The sequence below is a fragment of the Neolamprologus brichardi genome, chromosome 22, assembly GCF_056152115.1.
Source record: "Neolamprologus brichardi isolate AB-2024 chromosome 22, ASM5615211v1, whole genome shotgun sequence".
NCBI lineage: Eukaryota > Metazoa > Chordata > Actinopteri > Cichliformes > Cichlidae > Neolamprologus > Neolamprologus brichardi.
In genome coordinates, this window is record NC_142124.1 from 31,876,430 (window position 1) to 31,896,832 (window position 20,403).

Sequence of the window (20,403 nt, forward strand, 5' to 3'; positions counted from 1 at the left end):
GGACTTGAAATTACGGCCAAAGGGGAATACAAAACAAGCGCCTCTCATTTTTCCAAGCCATATCCGTTGTGCTCTAACATTTTCGTCCGCGGAAACGACAACGAATCATTCCGCTGCATATTGCTGACTGCACGAATTTTACAAAAAAAGAACACTGATAATTTCTACGTGGACAAGGACCGCTTTAAGGTCAGTGAATTCACCGTCATAATAACTCGGGTGATCCTAAAGGGCGAAAATATGATAAAATATTCTGATTTTTTTTGTAATGCTGAGCGAAGGTAACACGAACAGGAAGTAAACGAGTGGCAACAATAACTGGAAGTAAACACTAAAGGAACAAGAACTGAGTTTATTAAGGCTTTCTGAATTCGACAAGTAACGATAGTAAGAGTGCCATTTTCATTTTCTATAGAGCCATGGCTGTTGTTTGGGCTCTCAAAACACGACCGAAGGGTACACAGCGACCAGGGTCACTTTAAAAGAAATGTATCACTAATAAGTTGTGATACATTTCTACATTCATATGCCCATGAAAACCTTAAATACGCCCGTTTGGTTAAAGTGATTCAATGTCGTTCGCCTTGGCTTTTTCTTTGACTAAATTAGGTGTAGAACGGATTTGACGTTTATCGTCGGTTTTCAGAACAAAGATGTGAAGTCTCAACAAACAAGGACGTTCTGTGAACGTTGATAATATCAGGCAATAGTCCTGTAGAGCACCGAGACTGTAAACATGTAGTGAGACCTCAGCACATTTCACAAGTCGTCAGCAGACTTCTGTGAAGTTAAAGAGATGCGTCATTCAAAATGGGATTCCACACATTGGAGATGATATACCGAATGAAATATACTGTGGTTCACTACGCTTAATGTATTTTTATTTTTGTGGTTCCGAAAAAATAAACTGGATTGGGACAAAACAATGGCAGATGGTATCCGGAACCGAAATACGTTACCTGCACTCACTCTTCAGCATAAAATCATTTCATAATATATTTGTTTAATATTTTCCTGTTTGCGTCTCTAAATGTTTGCTGCAGTTCAACCAGCATAAACTTTGAATAAATGCAAGTGCAATATTTCTGTAATTTCTTTTAATGAATTTATTTGTCACTAACAGATATTCACAGCACTGATCACATGAAATGTCAGCCTATAATAGTTATGGTGTAACAACACAGTCGTTTAGTCTTTATGAGGAAGTATTTTTAGATGACTTGCTGAGGGACTCATTTCTATCTCGTGCTCTTCCTGTCACGTGGCTCCGTGAGATCTTCTGTAAACAGTGATATACCTGATATGTGTGGGATACATAGTCAGACCTCTTCAATAGCAGACCATTTGACTTCAAAGTAGAAAAAAAGAAGAATATTCTTGGATTCTGTCTTTTGGATCAGAGCCAGTTTTAAAGCCTGCTGTGTTCGGGTGGACAGCTACAAGTAACAGGTATAGCCTAAAAGGTAGATCAACTGAAGGTTTTTAGTTTGAATCCAGTTTCAGAGGCTAAATGAAAAAGAAAACTTGTGTTTCTTAACGTTGGAATGGGTGGTCACAGGTTGGTGTGACAGCAGAGGATGCTGGGTAGAGAGTGAGATAGAGGCAGATGATCTGTTGTTAAAATCCCTAAAAGAGGGAGCAGCCAAAAAAAAGAAGGCGACCATTAAACTGGGATGAGGAATACATTTTTTTACAAGTGCAAATAGTGTACTCTGTAGTGCTGTTTGTTTGCTGGAACTCATAGGTGCCAACAGAGAGACATTTATCTTTAAACAAATATTAAGGATTCTGTGCTGCTGCTTCAGGGCTGCACCAAAACACACAAAGTAAGGAACACATGACAGAATCATCAACTTGTTAAATTAGCAGCACCAGAAATAGCTACATTTAAGCAGTTTTCCCTTAAAATGTTACCCTTGTTGTTCTGAAGGTAATGCCTGTTGGAATTCCAGGCCTGGCACATCCAAACATATTTTGAGGGCGTGCTGGGAGACTCTTTTTCTAGACTAAAAATTGGTACACTGCCTGACTGTGGTAGAACTTACAGATTTAAATGTCTAGTAGCAAATTCAGTGATTTCAAACAAAGAAAAAGGGGGAAACTGTCTCCTCAGTTAACTGAGTTATTCAAAGACACACACAAGAAACTAAAGCACAATCCTAAAACTTTTCTCAGGTTATGTAAAAACCTGAGAACATCCCTGAAGCTTCTACAAAACTAACCTTCAGATAACAGAAACATCCCAGCAAACAGCAGCCTGAAGGTTCCTGTTTCTGTTTACTGACATTTGAACTTTGAGTGAATCAGTCTGTTGTTACGCTTTCTCGACAGTAAGCATGATAAAATGAATGAATGTGAAACGTATAATGCACTGGCTCTTCATCTAACCTGTTGCTTCTTCTGTTTTGGGGTTTTTCTTTACACAGGTTTATCATGTGGAGCTTGTTTGGACTGCGTAAGGACTCGAAGAAGTCAACCTCAGACAAGGAAGTAGATGGAGGATTTGTTCTTGTTGGTAAGGAACATGTTAAAATGAAGCTATATATAAAGCTGAAGTTTACAAGTAGCATGACCCATTGTGTGTAATTTTTAAGAGTTTTTCTTAGTGATGTACAGTTATCTGCACATTCACATGCAGTATGCACCTCTGAAAGGAAGCACTGTAATGTTAAAATGAACTCACAACTCCAGAATGTGGTTGGAGTTGTGTGTTTTGTTCCTTTCAACCATCCTCATACCCTGTAGCATGTACTGCATGACAAAAGACCAGTGGTGTTGTGCATTGCTCTTATGTAGAGCCTACACACAGTTTTACTGACTGGTGTGTCAAACCTAAGCTGTGAGCCTCTGCTGGCACTGTTACCTGTTGTGAGGGCGACTGTTCAAGTGGTACAAAAAACAAACAAACAAGAAAACACCCACAAATATTTCCAAAAATGTTTTGTTTGTTTTTTTTTAATTTTAAATATTGTATAACAAGACAAAACTGCAAATGTGAATGTAACACTGATGAAGTGCTAATGAGTTAATACAGGCTAGGTATTGAGTGAAATATTACGGTCATTATTAATCAGAAGATTTAGGAATGCTACTGGAGCTGATGGGCAGTGATTAATAAATACACACAACACAAAATGCTTTTGCAGGTACCATGTATTTAACCAAACCCCAAAGAAAAATAACAAGAAAAGGGAAACTTAAATAATCACTCCTGCTGCAGCTATTCAATTAATCAGAAACCCAGTGGGGGTGCACAAAGACAACTAAGCAAATTCTTCTGGCTTATGGCTTATACCAAGCAATATAGATTGTAAGAAAACAGTTCCCCATAAATAACACATGTCAACATCAAAACCACTGATCCACACTGAAGTCCATGAGTTTTATCTGAATGTCCATGAGAGATGTCCAAGCGCTATTGTCCATAATTGGGGGGAATGGTGTGTATGATTGTGGAAATCAGTGTATTTGGAAAATGGGGACAGAGCGTCGTCTTTGATAGCTTCCTACCCAACCAGTGGAAGCTTCAATGCAGAATGAGAGTCCTGCTCCTAGCCGTTCATTGGCTCGCCATCCTTTTTCATACCAAAAAGGTTCACCTGGCCAATTCCGTTCTGTTCAGTGCACAACAACACTATGGCTCTGGCTCACAGTAATCAGCATCTGCAACAGCTCTGTCACCTGGCTTGCCTCCACGCATCTGACAGGAGGAAGCTGGGACAGGCTTACTACGACCCACATGCCATCCGATTGGCTGAGCAAAGTCATGTGGTTGGAGTCATGTACCTGCGATGCGTTCAATGGCGGGAAATAAGTGCAGGATTTTACTCTGGGTTACATGAACGCACATTTTTTTCTCACTCTTAACTAACTGAAGCCTTTAATTAAACTACCAAATAAACACACTGGTCTTTCTGACACGTGGCAGCACTTCTGCTATAACTGTGTTTATATTTAACAAAATAAAAACGCAACATAATTGTGCACGTTAGTTTTTGACTCTCTCACTGAACGAACACAGCATGTTTGTACTCTCTACTCATAAAGCCTTCATATTAAATAATGTTTTGCTTTTTAAAGAACCTATTTTAACATTGCATTTAACAACAAACAAATCCTCCCTAGCAAAAAAAAAGTCACTTCAAGGGCCAAACTGCATTAAATTTCTTCATGTCAATATACAAGTAGGGATGTGGGCTGCATGTGGCCCCCGGGCTGTGAGTTTGAGACCCCTGTTGTAGCCGTTTACTGTCACCAGTGTTACAAAGAGCTGCAGGATACCCTCCCGTGTGCTATTGTTCTTTCAGCCGCCTGCAGAGAAGACTGAAGTTATAATAAAAAAAATCTGTCTCTGCATCTCATTCTGGTTTTTAAACATTTTGGCTCTTTTTTTCCAAACTTCTGTACGTGATGCTGAACACATCTTGAGGCACTGTGTGTCTCGTCTACGCAAAAGTGGACCAACAGAATCACCATTCAGCATCCCAGCCAGTCTCTGACCAGTCTTGATTAGGCTGGCTGTGCTTAACAAAGAATGCTAGCTAACAAGACATCTTTCATCATTTCTTCACCTCCTGGGACTTGGATCTTCTATTCATACTAAAACTTTGCTTAATTCTTCTGAATTAAGCTCATTCTCTGCGCTTGCCCTGTCATTTTTAATCAGAAACTGGTCATGATGGAGGTCTAACATCTGTTTTTAAAAACAGATTGTAAAGCTGGCAGCTTCCATCCAACATTTCTAGCCTCTGTGAGCTGTCACTCAGCTGTCTTTCTACAGGGACTGTTACACCTGATTTTAAAAATGCCACAGTAGAGCCGTCTCAAAAGAAATGAATGTTGATCGCACAGTTCTTTTGAATTTTAGATCGATCTCTAAATTGCTCTAAATTGCTCTTTCTCTCTAAGGTGCTATAGAAAGTTGTCTTCCACTAGCTTTAGGCTTTTCTGAAAGCTAATAGTGTCACATTTCAGTCTGGTGTCAAACCACATCACAGCACAGCATAAGCACTTTTAAAAGTTTTTAATGGTCATTTATTAATTACCAACTTGGGTGATTCTCGCGCTTTTAGACCTAAGTGCTGAGACAGTTCTCCTGATCTCTAGACTAGAGAGCTGTGTCGAGTCACTGCTTTTGATGGTTTAGATGTTGATCCCAGCTAAGGATCCAGATTCAGATGACATATACCAGTTAGTTACACTGCATGAATGTCTTAAAGACAAAGAGAGGATGATTTCTAATGTATAAATTAGAAGTCATTTATATAATTTATAATTCATTAATTATAAATTCAGATAAAAACTGAGGTTATTGTATTTAGACCTAAAAATCTCAGAAACACAGTGTCTAACCTGGTATGGCATTGCCTTGGCTTCTAGTAACACTATGAGACATCTTGGAGTTGTTTGTGACCAGGATAAGTCCTTTTATTTGCTCATTAAACAAATGTCTTCCATTTGCACAATATCATCCTGTTCATGCATTTTTACCTCTAGTTTGGACTACTGTAATTCTTTTTTGTTGTTGGTTTTTAAAGAAAAACTCTCCGTATAAACTCTCTGAGCAACCTTTAGTTATTTTAAAGCAAGAGCACTGACAGGGACTAGACACAGAGGCCATTTTTGTCTCATTTTGGCTTCTCTTTATTGTTGTTTTTTGAAGATTGGTGGATCTCTGTCTAGCTTTACTTTTCTGTGACGGTCTTTTTGTACCCAATCATGTTACTGACTTGTAACGTGACTGTGTGCTATACACTGCTCTCCCAGTTTTAAGACTTCTTGCTGCCATCAAATCCTGAATTCCCTTATTTGTTACCTCAAAATCAGAGGTCAAGTTTTCTGAAAATCTTCTGAACGCGTTAACTCAAGAACGAGGGAATGTATGATTCAACTTTTTAATTAATTAATTAATTAGTTTGTTTTATAATTGATACCACAGCTGTTTATTGTGTTTCCTGATTATGATGTTTCATGTTCACATGCATCTTGAAAATGAGGTAAATAAATATTTATTAATGAATAGAATATATATATTTTTGTTTGGGTGAGAAGCCGTATTTCTTCTTGTTTCTTCAGTATTTGTGTCTAATAAACATTAAGCTGTCTGTGCTGTTTGATCTCCAGCAGAGACAGTTGAAGAACAGAGACAGAAGCTGCAAACCATGAACGTCACACAGCCCTCGACAAATGTCATAGTGCAACCATCGAAGGTGAGCAGCGTGCCACGATCACTCTCCAGCTCTTTAACACTGAGCTTAAGCAGAAGCCTCATCGCTCGCCTTCTGATCATTTCACATTTACTTCCCAAGCCTCACTACTTTAGCATTGACTACTTTATGTCTAATTAGACACTTTGCTTTAGACACTAATTATACTTGTAACTGCATGTTTGTGAATTACTGTTTGCCCCATTGTCACACTGTACAGAAAACTGTGAGATGCATCTATTCAGAGCCTCCACATTAACACAAATGTCTGACACAACCCAGTAATCTAAATCTTATCCAGCAGAATAAGACGTAAATTGAACTTAAAGGCAGAATGTTGCACAAATCTGGTTTCAACATCGTACACTCACAAGGAACATCTCTCCTTTTCTTCATAGTCGTCCTGCTCAACTCCAGATCCACAGTATGACACAAAGTTCCCAGGAACTTCACACAACATGGGGACGACGATGAGACCTCGAGCAGTGGAAGCACATTCAACTCTTCCAGATCTCCTCGGGGATGTCCCCTTCACTTTGGCTCCTCATGTCCTGGCCATGCAGGCAGGATTCCCCCTCATCCCTGATATATTGCTGTCCCGGGACATAAATTATAATCTAGCCAGCTTTCAATACGACTTCACTTTAGAGAATTCTATTCTTCACAACGCCTAGTTTCTTTGAACTGCAATATCCCATAGTTCACACTATGGGGAACAGAGCTGGTGGGCTGCCATAGCTGACTTTATAACATATTGAAGAAAACAAATCAAACCTCATCTAAATGACACAAAATAAAATTAATTTAAATGTAGGGTTACTGATATATAATGAATATATGGTCAAATTGTACTGTTGATCCCAAAAAGGTCACCGTTTTATAGGAAATGAAACTCTGTGTGTTGCTCATGGTGTGAATGTTAACTGGCAAGCTGCTTAACTTAAACGCAGATGGACAGTTTAGGTTGTGATTGCCTAAAACATGCTAAGACATTTTACACTCTGTAGATATAATGAAGTATAGGGTTACTGTGATTAGCAAAATGAAAGTTCCAGGTTATTACAACTCCGGCCCCATTGTTGGCGCTTCAGCTATCCCTTTGAGCAGTTAAGATCATGTAGCTGTTTCCAGCCCCACGGGCTGAGGCCCAGCCAGCGGCCACTCCCCGGGCCTGGCTTCAGTGTGAGAGCCCAGAAACCTCCCCTCAAGTGTAGACTTGTTCCTTGGTTTCTTTGCTAAGACAGCAAAGAAACCAATGGTTTCTGAATTGCTCTTTATTGGTCTCCTCACCCAGGAACAATTGGGAAACCGTATCATGGTAAATTGACCCAACCACACGCTCCTAGGATCACGACATACAAACACCTCCACCACAATAAGATGTCGCAATTTCTGCTCTAAAATGAAGAGATTCTGTGTCTATTTTGTTTTCCTTATAAACATGCAGTGACCGTTTTGTTGGTCATTGCATGTTTATAAAGTTTGCTGTACTGTATAACCAGTAAAGCAAACAGTTGGGTTTTTTTTTTCTATTCTGCTGTTTTTCTTTTTACAATTTTATTTGTTTCTTCTCTTTTGTACCAGAGAATCTGTTTGAGGCACATTGGCTCATTCCGACTGCTGTAGGACATTTCTTCGTTATGGTTTTTCTTCTTCAGGAAGAAAAACCATAACATAAAATGGGTACCTCCAAGCATCCATTACCACCTGCTGGCTGGGGCTCAAAACAGATTCCTTAAAAATCAGAACCACCACAATTTTTGAGAAACCAGCAGTCTCTCATAAAACAGACTGCTGCTGTCTTTAACTATGTAAAAGTCATTATATAGGCAGACAACAAACAGACATGCAGCAGACAGCTTGGTCCCATTCACGGCTGTTGTAGATCCATAGCTACATACCTTATATCTTTAGCCTGGATTCCACTGCAATGGAAATAGAACGACTGCTGTTAATGCGAATGTTTGCACCATCTTCCTGCCTGACAATATGTGACAGTCTAAGTGAGGACTGACATTCTGTAAAGATCGAGATACACTTTGGATTCAGGTCTCAGCACATCTGCTCTGAGACCTAAACCCACTGTTACTGGTTCCTGTGCCATAAAGGAGCAACTTCTGCCTTGGTGTCTTCCAAGAACTATCCATTATTTTGACAAAGAACTGAATGTTACATAGTAGCAGACTCCACGTCACTGGTAAATTTACATCCCCATAACAACTGATGTCATTGATTCCAGCTTAGCGTTCAGCAACTCTGTGGTTCCAGGGCAGTGCCAGCTGCCTGGTGTGTTTTCTGGCACTGGATCCAGCCTTTCCAGTTAAGTAAATTATCTTTGGATATGCCCAGAACTGCCTTCTTGCTTCACAAGACTAATGTCACCATTTTAACATGTCAAGTTTTTTTTGTTGTTGTTGTTGTTGTTTTTCTTTTTTTTTGTTGGGGGAGGGGGGGGGGGGGGTTGCACATTTGCATGGTGGCCCCTGTTACAAAAATGGCCTAAGTTCTGAATTCGATTTTCCCCCCAAGAAAAAACTCATTTTTTGTATTTGTCTGTTTGCCAACAATTCAAACACTATGAAATGTAAACCCTCGTCGTGTGAGGATGTTGAACTTTTAAAATTCATACCCTAGGTGCAGTTACTAAAAAATCTTGAATGACTTTCAAGACCTTAAGGTCAAGCTCTCAGTGAGCTTGACCTTAAGGTCAGAGGTCAAGTTTTCTGAAATTCTCTTGGGATTTTCATTATCATGCATATTTTTACTAGGAGGCTGAGCGGCAGCACTGGCAGCCCCCAGTATTTTTAATCCAGTAAATGTACATGCTAATGGTACCTTGCCTTTCCTGAGCTAGTGCTCATTTTACTCTGCAAAGCATCTTGTGAGCATTGAATATATGCTAAACACGGGTTAATTGTAGCCCACTTTTTGCATTTAAACATTCACTGCTGTAATCAGCATTAATATGATACTTGTACTTCAGATGTCATGAGGATTCATGCCAGTCATGGGTGACACTCAAACTTTACCTTTAGGTAAATTCATATTAAATTATCAATATGCTGAATTCACAGATTTCTACAATGGATGTAATTTCAACATCCTCTAAGCTTTTTAACCAGCTACTAGTGGCACTCACTGTGTGTGTGTGTGTGTGTGTGTGTTCCTGTCTAGCTATCTTTGTGAGGACCAAAATCTGCATTCTACTATACTTGTGAGAACCAACAGTCACTTGTGAGGACACACACACTGGTCCTCACACATTTTAAGGCCTTTTTGAGGCTCAAAATGTGGTTTTAGTGTCAGGGTGACAATTAGGCTATGGTCAGGGTTAGGCATTCATTTTTAAGGGTAAGAGGATAGGGAAACCATTATGTCAATGAAGGTCCTCACTAAGATAGCTGAACGGGCGTGTGTGTGTGTGTGTGTGTGTGTGTGTAGCAATGGTCAGATTGACCTCTTAACCCTTTATTGACCATGGGCCCACCGGCGGGCCCATTTTACAAGTAAATTTGAAGGGCCGGTCAATAAAGGGTTAAGTTGAGGTTTGCTGAGATGTAATTTCTGTGTATTTTCTTTCTTTTTTTGGCCCATCCTCTTCCTCGAGGAATCTGTTGGTAATGTGTGGCCTTGATTGTGACTGGGGACATTTTTTTTCACCATTAAATTGTTGTTGAGCATTGTTTACCTTGTGTCCGTATAGTTGTTTTGTCTCATTTTTTAAAATATCTGGACATTTTATTGCTGCTCTTTATATTGCTTTCTTTGGGGAATGTCATAGTTTCATAAATAAACGTAGAACTTTACCCGTCTTCATACTGACCTGCTTACTTGTTTGGTTTTAGTATGAGACTTGGGAATTGCTGTCTTGACTCAAATTGAGTATGTATTTGTTGGTCTGGATGCTATAGCTAAAGTGGGACCTAATCGTTCTCGACCTGGAACTTGATAGCTACATTGCAAAAAACACAACATAATGGCAAAGTGAAAAAGGTTTGCTCAAAATTCTTGCAAAATTATTAAAAACAAGAGTATAAGAAGTACATTCACAGCCTTTGCCACTGCACTCAATAAAAGCTCAGATCCATTCTGTTAAATGTGCATCCTTTTACTTATGCCTTTCCCGACCTGGTACATATTTTACTCTATAAAACATCTTGTGAGCCATGAATGGAAGAAGGTACAACATGTATCACTAAACATCACACACACATCTCCTTGTTCAGCTAGCAACATGCCTTTCTGTTCTGCCATGTTGGGAGATTAGTTGGATGCATTTGTTGTCACAGAGCTTCAAGTGAATGTCTAGTCCATCCATTCATTCGTTCCATTTGCCCTTATGAGGGTCATGAGGGGGCTGAAGCTTATCCCAGCTGCCATAGAGTGAGCGGCAGGGTACATCCTGGACAGGTGTGGTAATCTGACACAGGGCATACACAGAGAGACAGGTAACTATTCACACTTGCATTCACCTCTTGGGCATTTAAGAATCATCAATTAACCTAACCCCACTAATTGCCTGTCTTTGGACTGTGAAAGGAAGCCGGACTATCTGCAGACAACCCACACAAACACAGGAACATGCAAATTCCACACAGAAAGACCCAGTGAGATGATAATAATAATAATTGATTGCATTTAGCGCTTTTCGACACCCTCAAAGCGCTTTACAATTCCACTATTCATTCACACACTGGTGGAGGCAGCTACAGTTGTAGCCACAGCTGCCCTGGGCCAGACTGACAGAAGCGAGGCTGCCATATCGCGCCATCGGCCCCTCTGGCCATCACCAGTAGGCAGTAGGTGAAGTGTCTTGCCCAAGGACACAACGACGGGCCGGGGGTCGAACTAGCAACCTTCCGATTACAAGACGAACTGCCAACTCTTGAGCCACGAGATGGTGGACTCGAACCTGAGAACAGTGCTAACCACCGTGCAACTGAAGAGAATCTAGTAAATCTTTGCTAGTTATAATAGATGTAATTTATCAACTCTGTTTTTGTTGGTTTCTATCGTATGTCTAGGCAGCACGGTGGTTAGCACTGTTGCCGCACAGCAAGAAGGTCCTGAGTTCAATTCCACCATCAGGTCTTTCTGTGTGGAGTTTGCATGTTCTCCCCGTGTTTGCGTGGGTTCCCTCCGGGTACTCCGGCTTCCTCCCACCGTCCAAAGACATGCAGCTTGTGGGGATAGGTTAATTGGATAATCCAAATTGCCACTAGGTGTGAATGTGCGAATGAATGTGAGTGCGAATGGTTGTCTGTCCCTGTGTGTTAGACCTGCGACAGACTGGTGACCTGTCCAGGGTGTACCCCGCCTCTCGCCCTATGACAGCTGGGATAGGCTCCAGCGCCCCCCGCGACCCTGAAAAGGATAAGTGGAAGCGAATGGATCTATCGTATGTCCAAAGAATGTGAATCTTGCAGCAATTTGAGTGTTTATACTTATCAGGGATCCCTTGAGACAGAACTGTGGCATCTTCATACATTTCGGAGTCAGCCTCTAAGAAATCCTTGGAACGTTTAAACCTGCATTGCTTCTGTGTGTATTAGTAGGCTTGTTAATGCATTCCCTATCTGTGTGCGTGTGTGTCTTATTTTCATTTTTTACCTTTTGTTGCTATGCTGAGGACCCTTCCCTTTCTCAAGTTCTGCCTCGAGTCACTCGGCCTGAGTGTTGTGCTTTTCAGGACAACCTTTAACCCAATGATTTGTGGCTCACACTAAAAACAGACTTCATTCATTCTTCCTCCACCTTCTGCAGCTGTCTGTCTCTCCAAAATCCTTCATCTCTGTAGCCAAAGGCTGGTGAAGTTACTGCGTGATTTTGGCATTTCTATACGCTGCTGGTCCCCCTGTAAGGCTGAGGGTGATGCCATTTTCTGACCAGCTGCCATTGACTCCTGATGAGGTGGTGTTTCTCCACTTTAAAATAATCAGTCTTTGTTTTAGTTTCTGTTGGTTTAAATTCCACTTCAGGCATAATGAGTGTTGTGGTTCATTCATTCCTGGAAGAAAAGGAAGTAGCTGCTAAGTCTGCATTAAAATCAGAGCAGTTCCTCTATTGTGCTAGCTTGTTTTTCAGGTTTAGAGTGGGGTTGAGGTGAAGCTGTGGAATTTTTACCAAAATCTGCCCTTGGATGTAAGTCTGACGGTGCTGATGGTGCTTGGTTGACCCAGGTCCAGGTCTATCTGCTTCTGACACTGAGACGTTTGATTAGTATCATTTTTCATCCCTGCCTGTCGACACTTTCTCTCCCTGTTTTCTGCTTTGTCATAAGAAAAGAATCTTTTCTAACTGCATTAAATGACAATATTCATTTCTTCTAATTAATTTGCTTTATACATATCTTCATTTTTCACTTTTTTAAGTTTCCCTTTATTGGATTATTTTATGTTATACTGAAATACTTTGTTACACTTAATTTCTGTTGGCTTTTGGAATTTGAGCTCCCGTGTTGTTCACGTTTAATCTCAGAGACCGAGATTCTCAGTGATTCTCAGTCAGTCATGACTTGTGTAACCCACAATGCCACTAACATGAATCTGTGGTAACATTAGCCTTAACTATTCAATTCAATTCAATTCAATTTTATTTATATAGCGCCAAATCACAACAAATGTCGCCTCAAGGCGCTTCTAACTAAAGCTTGGTTTTAATCTTTTGTTGTTCTTATTTAATTTTTCTGGATAAAGTTTGGATCGATGTCCCCTTGCTAGAAGACATCAGTCCAGCTCTGTTGTAAATGGGTCAATATCTACAATCTGTAGAAGAGATGGATAATATCTCAAATATTTGTTTTAAAAGCCCAGAAAATAAATAAATGAATAAATAAAAATAAAAAAAATGTGGGAAAGAATAGCTTTAAATTTAGTTTTTTAAAGTTTTTGTACAAGAAAAAAAGGTTGGAAACATTTTTAGCCATCGAACTGGAGCATTTAGTTTTATTTGATTTGCCTATTTTTACTCAAGCCTCATTGGATTTAAATCGTCATTTCTGTTTCATGCATGTTTTGCAGATTGTTTAAAAGCTACTTTATACGAGTGCTATTTATGTGTTTTTACTTCTCTTGCCATCATATTCCAATCATATATGCAATAGCAATTACAATGTTCAAGAGGGCTAAATGGCAAACTGCAAGTTTTAAATATCATGAACTGTGATCTCTGCAGAGATGGGCAGCAACACGTTACTTGTAACAGGTGTGCCACCGCTGCGGCACACCTGCACCAGGGTAACCCTCCGCCTACCCCACTCCTGCTTTACAGGTGAAAATAGAGCAACAGGACCGCTAGTCTTTGACTTTATTTATTTTCTGCTGTGTTTTACTTGCATCTATTTGAAAGACTGAGTGTAAACACACAAAATATTTTATTTTATGTGCTGGAATGTGCAGAAAATAGGTTTAAATATTAAACACATTTCTTCCAGTCAGAGAATGTTGCAGATAATTAGATTTTTGCTTGATGCATAAAGTTAAAAGATTAAAACTAATAAAACAAGTTTTAAAAAGAGACTTTTCCATTTGATTACATTTTGTATGATGGATTATGTAGAAAAAGTAGAATTGGGCTGAAAGATCTATCGCTTTATCACCTATTCAGGTTGTAAATCGTGTTTTTAAAAAGTAACTAAGTAACTAAGTAATTAATTACTTTTGAAAATAAGTAATCAGTAAAGTAACGGGATTACTTTTTTGGGGAAGTAATCAGTAATTAGTTACTGATTACTTTTTTCAAGTAACTTGACCAACACTGGATCTCTGTAACATTTTATTTATTTTCATTTGTTTATTTCATTTGCAATCGGTTCCTCTCAAAGGAACAAGTACATATTTATTTGATGAGTAACTCAAACCCATGCAGACTGCCTTGTTTTCTGGGATTTGGTGAGATAGTTCTTTGTGTGTAGCTAGAGAACTGCCTCCACAGGAGACTACATTACATGACAAATTTAGATTTGGATATACACTTCTTTTATATATTATCAGTCATTTTTTTTTCAAAAAAAAAAGATGTAAATAGCACATTTTAAAATACGTTCATACACCAATAAAAATACTTTAAAAGGTCATTCTGATTATGATTCAGGATAGACTGCGAACACTCGCACAATCTAAGCTCACCCAGAGACCTTTGACCCCCTTCAATCCTCACAGCTGACCTTCTTGACAGCCTCTTCACCTTTCTCAAGTTGGGAGTAATAGATGCATGCTAAAGAAGTTTTCATTCCTTTCTGGAGAGATACCGAACAGAAGCAGAAGTTGCATGTGGGGTTTGACGTGTTGTGTCAATCAGAATCAGAGAAACTTTATTAATCCCAGAGGGAAACTGAGTTGTCATAGCAGCAAATATACAACAAACATCACACACTCTTATAAAATGAGTGTAGAAACAGAGATATTGATAGAAGTTAATATTGATAGTCTTAAGTTAAAAGTACGTGTTTTTTGTTTTGTTTTTAATGACATTTTTGACAGTTGCTCCAACTGTTGGCTTAAATGTTACTGTAGGTTATTTTTCGACAAGCAGGCGAATGGTCATAAATTGAATGCCACACTAATGAGAATGTGGTTAAGATTTGCAGGGCATGGCATTTCTTTCTAAAAGAGATCTTAACAGTGATATTATATTACACAAGTCAGGTCCAATACTGTATATTAGTGCAACTAACCATGATTTTCCTCTTGCACTCAAATCAGGCTTTAACTTACAGCCAAATGTATACAAATCAAATTTCCTGTGTCATTTTGTTTCTGTGTTGAGGACACCCTCTTTACTGTGAGGACATCCTTACTCCTGCATTTTACTTGTTCTTGTAGTGAGATGATGACAATAACATCTTCTGAGAACCTTATATTCAGTAGTTAAAGTAAGCATGTTCCAATTTTTTTAGATTTGATTTAAAAAACAAAAAGCAAAACAAAATTAATGCATTTTTTTGAGTGAATCAATATGTAAGTTGTTTTTTCTTTTCTTGCTTGTTTGTTTGTTGTTTTTGTTCTCTTGTGTTCTGCTTTAAAATTGTTTATACACCTCTTGATTCTATTTGATACAAAATCCCACAGTTTAATGTGTTTACTGGCTGTATTAACACTCATGGTGTCAGTTTTAGTCTTGTTAATGTGTCAAAAAGGCCACATCAGTTGGTAAAATAACCACTGATTTCCATCCATCCATCCATTCGCTTCCGCTTCTCCTTTTCGCGGGGGGTGCTGGAGCCTATCCCAGTTGTCATAGGGCGAGAGGCGGGGTACACCCTGGACAGGTCGCTAGTCTGTCGCAGGGCCAACACACAGGGACAGACAACCATTCGCACTCACATTCACTCGCACATTCACACCTAGTGGCAATTTGGATTATCCAATTAACCTATCCCCACAAGCTGCATGTCTTTGGACGGTGGGAGGAAGCCGGAGTACCCGGAGGGAACCCACGCAGACACGGGGAGAACATGCAAACTCCACACAGAAAGACCCCGGCCTGATGGTGGAATTGAACTCAGGACCTTCTTGCTGTGCGGCAACAGTGCTAACCACCGTGCCTCCGTGCTACCACTGATTTCTTTATTTCTTATTGAGTTCTACATAGTCAAAAACTTTAGAATTTGATTTCTGAGTCATTTAACACTGTGTTTTAACATGAAATGTGGTTGTAAAATGTAAAGACAAAGGTTTGGAGCTCATATAATCAGTGTTGGGAAGGTTACTTTTAAAATGTATTCCATTACAGATTACAGAATACATGCCCCAAAATGTATTTTCTAACGTATTCCGTTACGTTACTCAATGAGAGTAACGTATTCTGAATAAATCGTGGTGGCAGAAGAAACAGACCGAACTCTGATAAACCTGCCAGTAGCACACACCCGGTCACCATTTCCACACCCGTCACTCAGCCATTCCCCACCAGCACGGCAGCCCAGATTTGGCCTTCTTCTTCAGCCATTTCACCTCCTCAGATGTCTAGGGCCCGGCCTACACCCACACCGGTGCCAGCTCCCAGGAGGAAGGCAGCTGCGACGCAGTCTACCTCCACATCCACTCTTGTTTCCCGGGTGGGGGTGACTGGTGTCCAGCCACCTCCCGTGCCTGTCCCAGCGCCCAGGCTGAGGGCAGCCTCAACCCAGCCTGACCTCCCTGGAGGCTTGGAAGAGCTAACCGGCCCACCTACTACTTCACCTCTTCATCCACCTCCTGATCCAACCTTTCACGCCCTCGCACTGTCCCTGGTTAGGCTAGCTGAAGTTTCCCCTGCTCAGGCACCAGCCTTATTAGCCCAGGCCGCAATCTTATCCCCCTCGGTAACTCTGTCATTAGCTCAGCCATTAGCATCGCCAACCTCTGTTCATCCCTTAGCTTCCCCACTCCAGTCAGTTCCCTCACCTGCTGTTCAGCTTCCACTCCAGTCAGTTCACTCACCTGCTGTTCAGCTTCCACTCCAGTCAGTTCACTCACCTGCCCTCCAGTCCCCTGTAGTCCAGTCTCCTCCCGTCCTCCAGTCCCCTGTAGTCCAGTCTCCTCCCGTCCTCCAGTCTGTCCAGTCTGTAGTCCAGTCGCCTCCCGTCCAGTCAGTCCAGTCAGTTCAGTTCCCGGACCTGCAGCCACAGCACCCAGAGCCAGCTGTGAGCCCTCCTGCTTGCCAGCCAGGGGCCTCCGCGCCCGCTGGCCCGGCCGCTCTCCCGCCAGGGGCCTCCGCGCCCGCTGGCCCGGCCGCTCTCCCGCCAGGGGCCTCCGCGCCCGCTGGCCCTGCCTGTCTCCAGCCAGGGGCCTCCGCGCCCGCTGGCCCTGCCTGTCTCCAGCCAGGGGCCTCCGCGCCCGCTGGCCCTGCCTGTCTCCAGCCAGGGGCCTCCGCGCCCGCTGGCCCTGTCTGTCTCCAGCCAGGGGCTTCCGTGCCCGCTGGCCCTAAAGCTGTGGCTCCGTCACCCCCGGCTCCCGTGCCGTCGCCTGGTCCAGCCTCAGACTCAGCTTCAGCTTCAGCTTCGCCGGGTCCGGCCTCAGCCTCGTCGCCAGCTTTAGCTTCGCCTGGTCCGGCGGCTGCCGCGTCACCAGCCTCCGCTTCGCCTGGTCCTGCGGCTGCCGCACCGTCGCCCCAGCCACGTTCTGGACGTCATCGCCGGCGCGGCCGCCCACCGGACCTGCTCAGCGGCCGCCGCCGCCTTCCTAGCGGCCGCCCACCGGACCAGCTCAGCGGCCGCCGCCGGCTTCCTCGCGGCCGCCCACCGGACCAGCTCAGCGGCCGCCGCCGGCTTCCTCGCGGCCGCCCACCGGACCAGCTCAGCGGCCGCCGCCGGCGTCCTCGCGGCCGCCCGCCTGAACTGTCTCGCCTCGGCCACCGGCCACGCGGCCGCCCGCCTGAACTGTCTCGTCTCGGCCGCCGGCCACGCGGCCGCCCGCCTGAACTGTCTCGGCTCGGCCGCCGGCCACGCGGCCGCCCGCCTGAACTGTCTCGGCTCGGCCGCCGGCCACGCGGCCGCCCGCCTGAACTGTTTCGTCTCGGCCGCCGGCCACGCGGCCGCCCGCCTGAACTGTTTGTCTCTCTGTGGACTCCGTCCCTCCGTCCTGGGCCCCCTCCGCCCGCCCTGTTCTGGTCTTTTTCTCTTTTGGCCGTCGGGTGCCGGCCTTTGGAGGGGGGGGTACTGTCAGGGTTCCTGGGTCGGTGACCCAGTGCTTTCCGTGTTGTTCACATTCAGTTTATTTCGTCACTTCCTGTTTGTTCCTGTGTTAGCTCGTCTCGTGCCGTTAGCCAGATTATGTTCAGCTGTGTACTCACCGGTCTCTCATTACCATCCTCATCAGTCTGTGTATTTAAGTCTTCTGTTTCTGTTCGTTCTTTGTCGTGTCATTGATGATTGTCAGGGACCAAGCAGTAAAGCATAAAGGACACAGGTGGTTTAATTCAAAAAGGGGTTTTTATTGACCCAAAAAATATGAAAATATATTTAACAAAGCCAAACTCAAATAGGCAGACCAATAAAAGAGGTCAACTCAATAGACTAAACTGAAGATAATAATTAACAAAACCTCAAACAAACATAAGATAAACTGACCTCCTGAAATGACACACGGGGGAACTTAAATACCGGTTTAGCTAAACCAAATGACACACACGGGGGAAAACAAAATGGCTGCCATATAAGCAACTAATACAAAACAATTAAACAAACATGAAACACCCCCCAGACGATGAAGCATGTGGTGCAATCCAATTAGGCCGTCATTGGTATTTCAGGTCTACCAGCCCTTTGCCACACCTTTTGCCAGACGGAGAAGCCAACTCCCAGGTAACTCAAACAAAGAAAGATGTATTAATATAACATAAAACAGAACTTTGACCTTCCAAGGTTAATATGTGTGCACGCCATATAAACATTGGAAGGTGTGATGGAAAAATAAATACATTTAATAGAGAAACAATATTGAACAATAGACTAGACTATTTTAAAGTAGTGACTGTAAATTAAACTAAAGTGAATCAACGGGTGGTGAGGTGTGGAGCTTACCATGTGTGGCATGCCATCACAATGATGTTCGTGTGATGTTGTCCTCCCCGTGTTCTCTCAGTCAGTCAGCCATTCAGTGTTCCAGCCAGTCAGTGTCCGTTCACCCTCTGTTCCTCCACTCCTTATAATAAACATCCACCAGTCTTCACCTACCTGTGAGTCCTGCGTTTGGGTTCCTTCTTCCTCGCCTCCACACAACGCCTGACAACTATTGCTGTGATTTATTACTGTTACTGAAGGTCCGCGGCTCCGAACCGTAGTAAAGGGACCTCTGGTTAATACTTCGGGTTCCTTGTCGGGCTCGTAGCCGAAAACTAGCTTTACTTTGTTGTCTGGGTCAAGTTTGAGACAGAGAGAGGCGTTGAAAGGCTGCTCCAACAGAACTCATTGTTTCAGAGGAAAACACGAACACGGTGTACAGTCGAGTCTTAATAGCTTACTTACAACTAGGCTCGTCAGGCTCTCTTCTTGGCTGCAGTGGTTATTATTATATTTACATGCTGGGCCTTTCTCAATATGCGTACTTGTGTTCTTGTGATACGTCATCAGTCGGAGACCAAGTACTGTTCCAATTCGAAGTACGCATCAAGCCGAGAATGCGAAAAAGTCCCGGATGTGTTCTCGCTCCGCCCGTTTTATCGAGCATGCATCGGTGGTGACTTGTGTGGACTTGGTACAGCTAAATATCCCAGAATGCATTTCGTCCAAAACTCAAACGTGGCAATGCCGGACGAGCGGGGCTAAAAACGTTTAAATATTCCTCTTTCTGGGTCACAAAATAAACTTTTAAGTTATTTTCAAGCGAGGATGTAGCTGTGTAAACTTCAAATATCTGCTCGATTTATCAAGATATCATATATTTCCAAACGGGCTCCGACGTTTTCGGAGACGTCTGTGACCCGCCAGCTCCATAGCAGACAGCGAGGTTGAGGATCACTAGAGCCGGCGAGAACAGCGGACTCACGGCTCTAGTTTTAAACACCCCCCCCCCCCCCCCCCCCCCGCGTTTTTTTCGCTACTCAGGTTAAACAAACCCCAAACCCCAGTAGCTGCTTATTGTATTGAGCGTCCACTAAAATAAAAATAAAAGCGTTCTAACATCTCACTGTGATGTAGCATAACTTAAGCAGCAAGGAAGGTGATAAGTAAATAGCATTAGCAGACGATTGACGTTCTTTTAAGCATATTTTATTGCTGGCATCTCCATTTTACCATAAAACAATCACTCAGGCATGCAAAAATCCCACTTGCTTTATACAAGACTTTGCCCACACCTGACCTCGTTAGTCCCTACCATTGAAACAAATAGGTCAAACCAAATAATACAAGTCTAAACAAAGAACAGGAATAAAGTCATGCATGAAACTGACAAACTCATTTACTCAACTAAATGGTTTGTAACAGTAGCGGTTTTAGATACGGGCGACACGGGCGGTTGCCAGGGGCGGCATCACAGGCATCGGTTAAAAAAAAAATTGCTTGTACTCATGCTGCCCCGACATCATGCGAGCCCATATTGGGAATGGCATAGGCACCGATCGATTTTCTATCGCCCATGGGAGTAAGGGCGCCCTCCGTTTGCGAGGTACACCTGCTGCTTGCTGCACAGGGAGGAGAGGGCGGGGCGACGGGGGAGTCTCTGGCTGGCTGGAGCAGCAAAAATGACCAACTCTCAAAATAAAACAAAAATAAAAA

At 42.6% G+C, this 20,403-nt stretch overlaps 2 protein-coding genes across 3 annotated transcripts in view; one reads left to right on the forward strand and one right to left on the reverse strand.

Moving 5' to 3' along the window:
• Window positions 1–20,403, reverse strand: part of LOC148096845 (uncharacterized) — a 110,265-nt gene that overhangs the window by 25,861 nt on the left and 64,001 nt on the right. The gene's annotated exons all lie outside the window — the stretch shown is intronic.
• Window positions 72–9,888, forward strand: umad1 (UBAP1-MVB12-associated (UMA) domain containing 1). 2 transcript variants are annotated; one of them, XM_087835127.1, is made up of 4 exons: window positions 72–189; window positions 2,427–2,515; window positions 6,124–6,209; window positions 6,605–9,888. In XM_087835127.1, the coding sequence occupies exons 2-4, from the start codon at window positions 2,434–2,436 to the stop codon at window positions 6,878–6,880; spliced, it is 444 nt and encodes a 147-aa protein (XP_087691253.1). In that variant the 5' UTR covers window positions 72–189; window positions 2,427–2,433; the 3' UTR covers window positions 6,881–9,888. The 2 variants fall into 2 exon arrangements, with proteins under 2 accessions (XP_087691253.1, XP_087691254.1); XM_087835128.1 differs by lacking the exon at window positions 72–189 and adding an exon at window positions 241–387.